General features: G+C 34.6%; 3 protein-coding genes across 3 annotated transcripts in view; 2 read left to right on the top strand and 1 right to left on the bottom strand.

Annotated features, from left to right (window-relative positions):
* Positions 1–870: 870 nt before the first annotated feature.
* CBG18404 lies at positions 871–2,226 on the top strand (the record flags this gene model as incomplete). Its single annotated transcript, XM_045241744.1, has 3 exons — positions 871–1,075; positions 1,885–1,940; positions 2,155–2,226. The coding sequence occupies 3 exons, from the start codon at positions 871–873 to the stop codon at positions 2,224–2,226; spliced, it is 333 nt and encodes a 110-aa protein (XP_045096475.1).
* A 108-nt stretch (positions 2,227–2,334) lies between these two features.
* On the bottom strand, positions 2,335–6,680 carry Cbr-sra-14 (the record flags this gene model as incomplete). The annotated part of the gene is made up of 7 exons (XM_045241743.1): positions 2,335–2,487; positions 3,247–3,508; positions 4,035–4,070; positions 4,845–5,044; positions 5,176–5,251; positions 5,297–5,442; positions 6,414–6,680. The coding sequence occupies 7 exons, from the start codon at positions 6,678–6,680 to the stop codon at positions 2,335–2,337; spliced, it is 1,140 nt and encodes a 379-aa protein (XP_045096474.1).
* Positions 6,681–9,718: 3,038 nt separating this feature from the next.
* Positions 9,719–11,643, top strand: part of CBG18402 — a gene marked incomplete at both ends in the record, with an annotated part of 2,797 nt that continues 872 nt past the window's right edge. Inside the window, 3 exons of the mRNA XM_002646718.1 lie at positions 9,719–9,798; positions 10,731–10,877; positions 10,981–11,169. Of these exons, the coding sequence (XP_002646764.1) occupies positions 9,719–9,798; positions 10,731–10,877; positions 10,981–11,169 (416 nt within the window). The remainder of the gene's footprint in view (positions 9,799–10,730; positions 10,878–10,980; positions 11,170–11,643) is intronic.

Here is an 11,643-nt window from a genome sequence, read left to right as displayed (position 1 = left end):
TCAAGCAAATATCCAAAAATCATTTCCCTGGAGCCAACCAAATGCATCGGCCATTTACACAGGCATATCTGGCACTTGGACATCCTATTGCCGATGTACATGAGATTCCTTGAGACGTACAGTACGCCACCAGAAGGATCAGAAGGATCTGAAACAGTACTTTTTCGAACAATTCTGATTTTTGAAACAAAATAAGTCTTACCAAGAAAAATTGGAATTTCATAGTTTCCAGTATTTGTCTGGAAATTTTCAGATCTATTATATAGGGCGGCGAAAATGTCAACATGTTTTTTCTTTTCAAAATTTGAATGAATTTTGCATAATCCCCAAAATTCGCTAGAAACAAAAAACACAATTCCCATAAAAAACCAGATGAAAGGAACTGAAATTTGATATTCCATTGATCAATGTTGCATGGATTCTTTTTCTGGAATTCGAAAATATGAAATTTTAGATTTTTATACTTTCAGATATTAGAAATCGAAAAAGGGACATTTCACAAAAAGTTTGAAATTTCTAGCGCAATTTTCAGCAAAGTTATAGTCATTTGAAGTTTTAGAGAGACGCAGACAACGAGAGACGCTGCGTCTCCCGCTCGGTAGAGACGCAGACATCTATACTTCAAACGGCTGTATCTCAGCTCCCCGGTGGCCTAGAAATCCCATTTTTCTTCCATCGGGACTAGTTCGGCCACCTTAACATTTCCTAGGCCAGCTTGAGTTTCCGTCAATTTTTCATTCTTACTGTCTACATCTAGGATTTCTAGGCCACCAATGGAAATCCTGGCATTCCACGTCTCCTCCAAAACTTGCCAACAAATACAGGTAAATTTTTGGTTGAAATTTTATTGGAAAAAAATCCCCTTCAAAAATGCATCTCTCCACCGTGTTCTTGGTTTTTCTGCCTACTGTAGCATTCGGCTACTCAGCTACGTTTGATATACAACACACCAAACAGGCCCATGACTTGATGATTCTTCTGAAGGACTCGATCGATTTGGACCAAATCGACGCGTTGGACGCATTTGTGGACCCGAAATTCACTTGGGATGGATGTAAAGAGGTTCTGGGATACGGTAGGTTTTTTAATTTTTGAAAAATATTGAGTTTGAACCAATTTATGAGCATTTGAATGAGATGGCCTAGAAAACCAAATTTTGGATTTCTAGGTCATCTTGTATTTAAGTATATGTAACTTGCCGCAAGTATTATTTTGATGTTTTAAGGTTTAAAAATGTTGATTTTGAAGCGAGTTATGAGCATTTGTGTCCAGTGGCCTAGTTTTGAATTTTCTAGGCCACCAGTTTCCAAGGCTCATATCTCGCTTCAAAATTGAAACTTTCAAAGTTTGAAAAAAGCAATCGATTTCTTATGAGTACCAAACTATATTCTATGTCAAAAAAACCTAGTTTTCCATTATTTGGTTTCCTATGCCATCTGAAACCGGTGGCCTAGAAATCCAAATTTCAGAAAACTAGGTCATGAATATATTCAAAATGTTTGCCAAATTGCTCAAAGACCATCTCAATTATCAAATCTCGAAAATATCTATTTTGAGCCGAGTTATGAGCATTTGAAACCTGCTGGCCTAGAATTTTCTAGGCCACCAATCTTCAAACGCTTATAACTCGCTTCAAAGTTATTATTTTTGAATTTTAAGGACACCATCCGACTTGAAATACTTAGACGAACTCTTTGAATATACTCATGGCCTAGAAGTCCTAAATTTGGATTTCTAGGCCACCAATTTTCAAATGGCTATAACCCGGCTAAAAATTGAGATTTTTTGAGTTTTGAAAACTGAATTTTGATTTTCTTCAAATCTAAAAATTTTTTCATCAAAAATTTTCAAAAAATTCAAAAAACTAATTTGAAAAATTTTCAGCCGAGTACGTGAGAATGCTGAAAATCTACTCATCCGCCAAAGCGATGAATACCAATGTAAGTCTGTATCTCTGTTTTTCCAGATGTCCCAAAAAAAAAATATTTTTAGTGGTCCTTAGATGATAGCGGTACCCATATGAAGGAAAGCGTGCTCTATTTCACTATCCGCCATAATTATCGAAAATTAGCCTATTATCCGGATTTGCATTTTGAGGCTAAGCCGGTGAGGGTACAAACTACAAAGACTACAAATTACAGTAATTTTTTGCAGTTTGGAAAGAATGGTGCCTATATTCTGACACGTGGCAAGTCGGATAGGTGTGGGAAGCTGGAAGAGAACTGAATTTTCGAATTTCCTGTTTTTCAAAATAAAAATTTTATTCGAATTAACTTAAAACATGATTATATACAGTAATCCGGAAATAAAAACTACAGTAATCCGGGAAAAGCATCATTCCCATAGCATTTTCAGCTCGTTCATTCGTTTCTCCTGACTCTCGACCTGATTCGTGATGTGGTGGATGGTCCGTTGACGGTGCCTTCTGACGTATTTGATGCAGAAGATGATGAGCAATGGAAGGGTTACGGTAGCGTAGGAGGTGGCCTAAAAATCGAGGTTTTCGGAAGTTTTTGAATTTTTGAAATCGGTGGATTTTGGGCCGAGTTATGAGTGTTAGAAGTTTGGTGGCCTAGAAATCCAAATTTTGGGAAACTAGGCCATGTTTATATTCAAAATGTTTCTCAATACCTCAAAAGTATTTTAGTGTTTTTAAAACTCGAAAGTATGCATTTTGAAGCAAGTTATGACTATTTGAAATTTGATGGCCTAGAAATTTCTAGGCCACCAATCTTCAAATTTTCATAAATCGCTTGAAAAATGAATTTTTTTTTATTTTGAAAACGGAGATCACCTCCAAATGGTCTGACAAACATTTTGAATATAGTTGTGGCCTAGAAAACCAAATGTTGGATTTCTAGGCCACCGGTAAAACATGGCCTAGCAAACCAAATCTTAATAAGCTAGGCCATGATTATATTCAACATGTTTGTCACATTCTGACACTACGCGTTGTGTTTTCAAAACTCAAATTGCTCAATTTTAAAGCGAGTTATAAGCATTTGTGACCAGTGGCCTAGTTTTTGAAAATTCTAGGCCACCAGATAGAAAAGCTCATACCTCTCTTCAAAATCAAAATTTTTGAATTCTGAAAAGTATAATAGATTTGGCTCGGTCTACTTAACATTTTCAATATAATAGTAGCCTAGAAGAGCAGTTGAGTTTTCTAGGCCACCAGATGCAAACTCTCATAACTCGCTTCAAATTTGGAATTTTAAAAATTTTTTAAAAGTTTCAAAAACTCACATAAACCCAAATAACCACATTGTTGTACAGTGACACTGGGATAGATTCGCGGACCAGACGGAAAAGATAACTGCCACCAGCATAGATTCCAAGTGCACTAATCTGAGCAATCACCAAAACTGATATCGATTTCGATGTCATTATCGCTTCGGACCGTTGATATTGGAATTGCACGTCGTATCGGGTCCTGTACAATTTCTCGTTGTACTCAGTTAGGTAGTGACCGAGAACAGCGGTTTCGTCATCAGCCAAATAGTCAGTCCTAAGCAAAAGATTTGGAAATTTAGGGAAAATGAAAGATTAGTAGGTCTAGAGGACCTGTATAGCTGTATAGGATAGATTGAAAGTTGATGGTCAGAATGGAAGAAAAATGAAGTTCCTAGGCCGTCTGGGAGCTGAGATATGGTCATTTGAACTATCTGCGTCTCTCTAGCTAGAGGCGCAGAATGTCTCGTCGTCTACGTCTCTTCAAATATTCAAATCGCTATATCTCGGCTCCCAGAGAAGCTAGAAGCATGAACATTTTTTTGATTTGTTCAGTTTCTGACGTATTTCTTGAAAATTAAAAAATTCAAAAGTTTTGTTCGAAGGAATCTCAGGAACAGAAACAAATTGACGGCCTGGAGAGCTCAAGTTGGCCTAGAAAACGTTAAGGCGTCTAGAGGGTCAGAATGAAACAAAAATGAAGTTTCTAGGCTATCTGGGAGCTGAGATACAAGCCTTAGAAGTCTAGAGGTCAGAGACGCAGTTTCTCTCGTTGTCTGCGTCTTTTCAAATTTTCAAATTGCTGTATCTCGGCTCCCAGATAAGCTAGAAACATGAAACTCTCTGTGTTCTTCTCAATTTTTGACGAGTTTTTCGAAACTCCAAAAATTGAAATTTTCACGAATTTTCAAAAAATATGGATGGTCTAGAAAACTCAAGCTGGCCTAGAAAATGTTAAGGCGTCTAGAGAGTTAGAACAGAAGAAAAATTAAGTTTCTAGGCCACCTGGGAGCTGAGATATGGTCATTTGAAATTTTAGATGTCTGAGTCTCTCAAGTCAGAGACGCAGAGTGTCTCGTTGTCTGCGTCTCTTCAAAACTTCAAACCGCTATATCTCAGCTCCTAGATGAGCTAGAAACATGAAACATTTTTGTGATCGTCTCAATTTTCGACGAATTTTTTGAAACTCTAAAATTTGAAAACTTTAGCGGCAAAATTTTTCACGAATTTTCAAAAAATATTGATGGTCTAAAACTCAAACTGGCCTAGAAGATGTTAAGGTAGCCGAACTAGTCAGGATAGAAGAAAAATGAAGTTTCTAGGCCAACTGGGAGCTGATTTACAGACATTTGAATTTTTTGATGTCTGCGTCTCTTATGCTGAGCGAGAGACGCAGAGTGTCTCGTCGTCTGCGTTTCTCGCCTTCCAAAAATCAAAGCGCTAAATCTCGGCTCCCAGAAGAGCTAAAAACACGGTTTTTGTCTCATTTTCTTCCTTTCTTTTCTGTCTATCTGTCTGTCTGGTATTTCCAGATATCCAGAAATTTTATAATGTCAAAGCGAAAACTCAAAAAGAAAAAGAGCAAAGCAGTGAAAAAAGAAAACCCAACAAACCTCTTGGAGTGCATTTTATTGACATACAGTAATCCCAAATTGATTAAAAAATTTGAAATTGTCAAAATAATACTGCTCATCAGCCACAAGTTGGCTTTTTCGGCGTCTTGTTTTTTGAAAAATTGACAACTCGGGAGGTAATCGTCGCCGGTTTCCTTTCCGGAAAGTACCAGGAACTGCACAAAGATGTTGACGAGTATCTGGAAGAGTAATTTTTGGTGGCCTAGAAATCCCAACAATGGGCTTTCTAGGCCACCGGAGAGCCGAGAAACAGCCCTTTGAAGTTTGATGGCCTAGAATCCGACAAAACTCGGCCATCACTTCTTCTTACCGTCAAAACTGCCAACACGCGTCCCGGCCAGCTATGATATTTGTAATAAATTGATGGAAGGAAGGTTGCGATGAGTCTGAAAATTATTCAGATGACCTAGAAAAATTTCTAGGCCACTTACCCATCTAAAGTAAGCGCCGAATGAATGTAAATCAATCCACTGATCCCGAAGAACAGGGTTCGTCCAGAATTGACACAGTCATCGGAGGAGAAGAAAATATGGCAAGGATCATCGGCGTAGACGAAGCTTCGGTACATTAGGGACCACTGGAAGACAAATGATGTCCTAGGAAACTCAAACTGGCCTAGAAGATGTTAGGGTGGCCGAACTAGTCAGGATAGAAGAAAAATGAAGATTCTAGGCCACCTGGGAGCTGAGATATAGCCATTTGAAATTTAGATGTCTGCGTCTCTCATGCAGAGCGAGAGACGCAGAGTGTCTTGTCGTCTGCGTCTCCTCAAAACTTCAAATCGCTGTATCTCGGCTCCCAGATAGGCTAGAAACATGGAACTTTTTGTGATCTGTTTAGTTTTTAACGTATTTTTAGAAAATCAGAAAATACAAACAAACAATTGAGGATGCCCACGAAAAAAAGCTATGGCCTAGAAAACTCAAGCTGGCCTAGAAGATGTTAAGGTGGCCGAACTAGTCAGCATGGAAGAAAAATGAAAATTCTAGGCCACCTGGGAGCAGAAATATAGACATTTGAAGTTTGGCTGTCTGCGTCTCTCATGCCGAGGCGAGAGACGCAGCGTGTCTCGTCGTCTGCGTCTCTTCAAAACTTTAATAGTTCATATCTCGGCTCCCAGATAAGCTAGAAGCTTGAAACTCCTTGTGATCTGTGCAGTTTTTGACGTATTTTTAGAAAACAAAAAAATCATTAGAGTTCGCTTCTAGGGAATTTCAGGAACTTAAAAAAATGGGGGTCTAGAAAGCACAAGCTGGCCTAGAAGATGTTAAGGTGGCCGAACTGGTCGAAATGGAAGAAAAATGAAGTTTCTAGGCCGTCTGGGAGCTGACAAATAGTCATTTGAAGTTTTAGATGTCTGCGTCTCTCAAGCTAGAGACGCAGAGTGTCTTGTCGTCTGCGTCTCTTTAAAACTTCAAATCGCTGTATCTCGGCTCCCAGATGAGCTGGAAACATGAAACTTTTTGTGACTTGTTTAGTTTTTGATAAAATTTTTTGAACATAAAAATTCCAAGAAGCCGTTCTACAAATCCCCCAAAAAAAATTCACCTGAAGTCCAACATGAGCAGTATCATGAATCAGCGCGAACAGCAGCGCCAAATACAGTAGAAGGGTCGTTGATTCGTTGAAAATCGGATGTTTCCTCATGAACCGAGTACAGTAACCCACGCCAACTACGCAGCCAATCGATAAAAATGTGCAATAGATGATGTTCATTCTTAGGATCCAAGACGTTTGAAGAATCATTTGGTCTGGAGAGGCACGGAATGGACAGGATGTGTCATTGGTTAGACCGTAGATGACGGGAACGTCCATTCTGAAATTTTAGGGTTATCTGGACAAATTGACAAACGTACAGAAGGACAAGAAGAATAAAAAGGAACAAAATAGGACAAAAACCAAGTCTCTAGGTTTTCTAGGAGCTGAGATACAGCCATTTGAAGTTTCGAAGGCGAGAGACGCAGACAACGAGACACTCTAATTGTCTGTGTCTCTTCAAAACTTCAAACTGGTGTATCTTGGGTTCTAGAAGAGCTAGAAAAGTGATTTTTGGTGCAAAATGAAGGGTTTTGGGTATATTTTTGGAAATTCTAGAAAAATGTATGTTTCAGAAAGTGTCCAAGTTTGAGAAACTTATGGATCTGGAAATTTCCGAAAACTCAAAAATTATAAAAGTAGGAGTTAAGAAATTCGAGAAGTTTTGAGATAATTTTCAGGTTACAATGTTGCGAATTTTTTCTCAAAATCTGAAATTCTAAAAAAAATCTAAAAGTCAAAAATCAGAAAAACAAACTTTTTCTATATAATTCAATACACTTTGTTAATCTAGTTGTTCTTATGAAATCAGCATTTTTGGAGAGAAAAAAAGAAATTGTGACGAAAATGTATTTTTTCAAAAAAAAATTGATTTAGATGGTTTTCCAGATATTCAAAAAATCAGAAATTCAAAAATGGAGTTTTCAAAATCCAACTTTTTGAAATTTGAAAATTAGAATTTCAGATATTTTAAAAATTCAGAAATTCAGAAATTCAGAAATTCAGAAATTCAGAAATTCAGAAATTCAGAAATTCAGAAATTCAGAAATTCAGAAATTCAGAAATTCAGAAATTCAGAAATTCAGAAATTCAGAAATTCAGAAATTCAGAAATTCAGAAATTCAGAAATTCAGAAATTCAGTAATTCAGAAATTCAGAAATTCAGAAATTCAGAAATTCAGAAATTCGGAAATTCAGAAATTCAGGAATTCAGAAATTCAAAAATTCAGAGAAATTGAGAAATTCAGAAATTGAGAAATTGAGAAATTCAGAAATTCAGAAATTCAGAAATTCAGAAATTCAGTAATTCAGAAATTCAGAAATTCAGAAATTCAGAAATTCAGAAATTCGGAAATTCAGAAATTCAGGAATTCAGAAATTCAAAAATTCAGAGAAATTGAGAAATTCAGAAATTGAGAAATTGAGAAATTCAGAAATTCAGAAATTCAGAAATTCAAAAATTCAAAAATTCAGAAATTCGGAAATTCAGAAATTTCAAAAACTCAAAATTTTTTGTCTAAAAATTGATTTTTCAATATTTCAGTTCAACGGTTTCCGGAAAAAAACACACATCATTTTTTGGAATTTATGAAAAAAATTTCTGAATGTTTTCAGGTTTTTTAGGGGAAGGAAAAAGGATATTTATTGGTAAACATAATAAAAACAGGTGCAAAAATAGAAAAAAGGCAATTACGTAATTTGGAGAAAAAGAGAAAAAAAAGGGAAAACTCGAGCAGATCAATTTTTGAAAATTACATAAGGAATATTGAAATAGGTGGGAAATGAATTGTTTTTTTAATTACAGGGGGCCCTTCGATTACAGAGGGCACTTCTGTTTTTCCAAGTTCCTCTCGGAGGGCCCTTTTATTAGAGGGGCCCTTCTAATACAATTCTTACGGTATCACGAAAAAACTAATCTAGAAATCCTGGAATCTTTCAAAAATTCTTTCAAAACAAGGCGGAGCCTAATAGGCTCCGCCCATTTTTGATCACTTTTGCGTGATTCGAAAAATGGTCGAAAAGCTTGGTTTTCCGGTTCAAAGACCATTTTTTTCATGAATCTAGAAAAAAAAACAGATTAAATTTTCATGGGCATCATAAAAATGATATGAGGATTACTGTAGGTAATTGGATTAACAATTTTTTGGAATTTTTCGATTTTTTGGAAACTAGAAATTCCGAACAGAAAGAGCAAAGAAAAGAAGGGACAAAATGAAAAAAAAGAAGAAAAAGAGCCAGAATAAAAATTAATTGGTCATTTTAATTGGCCAATTAATTGTCTTCTAGAAATTTCCTTTTGAAGGGAATTGGGACCATAAAAATTTTATTTGAAAAAGAGAGAATTAGAGAAAAGTAGAGAAAGAGCTAATTTTAGAATTTTGTTTTCAAAAAATGCGAAAACTTGGATTCAGAAATTCAGAAATTCAGAAACTCAGAAATTCAGAAATTCAGAAATTCGGAAATTCAGGAACTCTGAAATTCAGAAATTCAGAAATTCAGAAATTCGGAAATTCAGGAACTCTGAAATTCAGAAATTCAGAAATTCAGAAATTCAGAAATTCCGAAATCCAAAAATTCAGAAATCCAAAAATTCAGAAATCCAAAAATTCAAAAATTCGAAAATTGAAAACAGGAGCTCAAACGTAACAATAAGGAATCTAAAAATCTGAAGAAAATGATAAGAAGGAAAAAAAGAGAAAATCTGGAAGAAAAAAAAGTGCAGGTGCAAAGAATGATGACGGAGGTGTTGCCGGAGACCGGATGTCAAAGAGGGGGAGGAAAAAAAACTGAAATTAAAAAAATCTTTATTTCAAAAGTGTGCACTTTTAGAAGAACAAAAAAATTTGAAAAAAAATTTGAAAAAAAATTTTTTTTTTCGATTTTCTGAAATTTCGAAAAATCCGAATTTTCAATTTTTCTGATTTAAATAGGCTAAAAACGATTACAAACACTCGAAAATAGAAGCAAAAAATATTTACCACCTTGCGGACTCGAACCCGGGTGCTCAGATTGGTAGTTGATCATTTGGAAATCCCACTGAGCCATTCTTGCATTTTTTGGAAAATGCGCTAAAAACAACTAAATATGGTTTTTTTATAGCTTTTTAAAGCATTTTTTGTGGTTCCAGGTCAGTTTTTTACACATTGGAACTTTTAAAAATTAGAAAAAAATCACGTTGTATATTAAAACATCCACATTTTAATGAAAATCATTATTTCTATAATAAAATTTGTGTGCACAGAAGCATCGTTCAATAATTCCTGTAAATTTTTTGTGTGTTCGGACCGAGAGGATTTTTATTAAAAATGAGCCCAGAAATGCAATTGATTTTCCCGATTTGGCTTGTTTCGTTCTCCGCTTTTCTCGTTTTTTGTGTCTCGAAGAAATCACAAAAAAGGTGAAATTTTTTGAATTCTAAAAAATTCAAAATTTTTCTATGTAATTAATTTTTTTTATTATTCGGAGTTTCCTGAATTTTCATAAAATCGAAATTTTGGATTTTTCGAAATTTTTAGGATTTTCAGAATTTTTTGGAATTTTTGAATAACCGAATTTCTGAATTTCTGAATTTCTGAATTTCTAAATTTCTCAATTTCTAAATTTCTCAATTTCTGAATTTCTGAATTTCAGAGTTCCTGAATTTCTGAATTTCTGAATTTCTGAATTTCTGAATTTCTGAATTTCTGAATTTCAGAGGTCCTGAATTTTTGAATTNCTGAATTTCTAAATTCCTGAATTTCTGAATTTCTGAATTTCTAAATTTCTCAATTTCTGAATTTCTGAATTTCTGAATTTCTGAATTTCTGAATTTCAGAGTTCCTGAATTTCTGAATTTCTGAATTTCTGAATTTCAGAGTTCCTGAATTTCTGAATTTCTGAATTTCTAAATTTCTGAATTTCTGAATTTTTGAATTTCTAAATTTCTGAATTTCTGAATTTCTGAATTTCTGAATTTCTGAATTTCTGAATTTCTAAATTTCTCAATTTCTGAATTTCTGAATTTCTAAATTTCTGAATTTCTGAATTTCTGAATTTCTGAATTTCTGAATTTCTGAATTTCTGAATTTCTGAATTTCTGAATTTCTGAATTTCTAAATTTCTCAATTTCTGAATTTCTCAATTTCTGAATTTCTGAATTTCTAAATTTCTGAATTTCTGAATTTTTGAATTTCTAAATTTCTGAATTTCTGAATTTTTGAATTTCTAAATTTCTGAATTTCTGAATTTTTGGATTTCAGAGTTCCTGAATTTCTGAATTTCGGAAAAAAAGGTTTTTAGAGTTTTTTCAGCATTTTGAAATTTCGAAACTCCAAAAATAAAAATTTTCAGCAGCAATTCCAGCACTCGAGAAGTTTCTGAGCGACGCGTCAAAGGAGCGACAGCCACCTCTCAAGCGTCTGAAAAATCGGAGAAAGGGCTTTCCAGTGAGAAAAGTGTGAAAAGTACGAAAAGTACAAAGAAGGAGAAGAATATGACGTAAGTTTGGGGAAGATCCGAAATTTTGGATTTTTGAAATTTTTGAAAAAATTTTTTTAAATTTTTTTTTGAATTTTTGTCATTAGAGCGAATTTTCTATCAGAATCGATTCTCTGAAAGTGCCTCGGCCGTCACGACAATCTACCAATTCGAATTCTCAAAAAGATTCGAAATCTCAAAAATCGTCAAAAGAGAAATCAACGCAAGCTGGCAGTTCGAAGGGGACAATTCCACCGGAAACCGATTCGGCAAAAACTGAACTCATCGAAGTACCACTGGGAAAAGCCGCGAGGTTTGAATTTTTTGAAAAAAAAATTTTTTTTGTATTCTTTACATTTCAAAAAGTCCCAAAACCCCTTCAAAATGCTTTAAAATTCTTTAAAAAAACTTTTTTTTTGGTGTTTTTGGAGCTTTTCTATAAATATGCACGAATGGCTCAGTGGAGATTTCCAAGAAGTCAACTACCAAACTGAACACCCAGGTTCGAGTCCGCTTGGTGGCAAATGTTTTTTGCTTCTTTTTCTGGGTGTTTTTAATTGTTTATAACCTATTTTAATCAGAATTTCAGATTTTTCAAAATTCCAGAAATTGAAAATTTTGAAAAACAATTTTTTTTTGAAGTTTTAAAATTTGATTTCATTGGATTTTTTTGAATTTACAGTGTAAAAAAAAATGATTTCCACTGTTCTACATTTCCTTGCAGTTTTCGAAAAAAAAAATTCAGAAATTTTTTTAAATCCAAAATCTGGAAGGTACCGAGCTCGAA

The sequence above is a fragment of the Caenorhabditis briggsae genome, assembly GCF_000004555.2.
Source record: "Caenorhabditis briggsae complete genome, chrII, whole genome shotgun sequence".
Classification (NCBI taxonomy): domain Eukaryota; kingdom Metazoa; phylum Nematoda; class Chromadorea; order Rhabditida; family Rhabditidae; genus Caenorhabditis; species Caenorhabditis briggsae.
The sequence above is the reverse complement of the archived record's forward strand: the minus strand, read 5'-3'. Positions and strand labels throughout refer to the sequence as shown.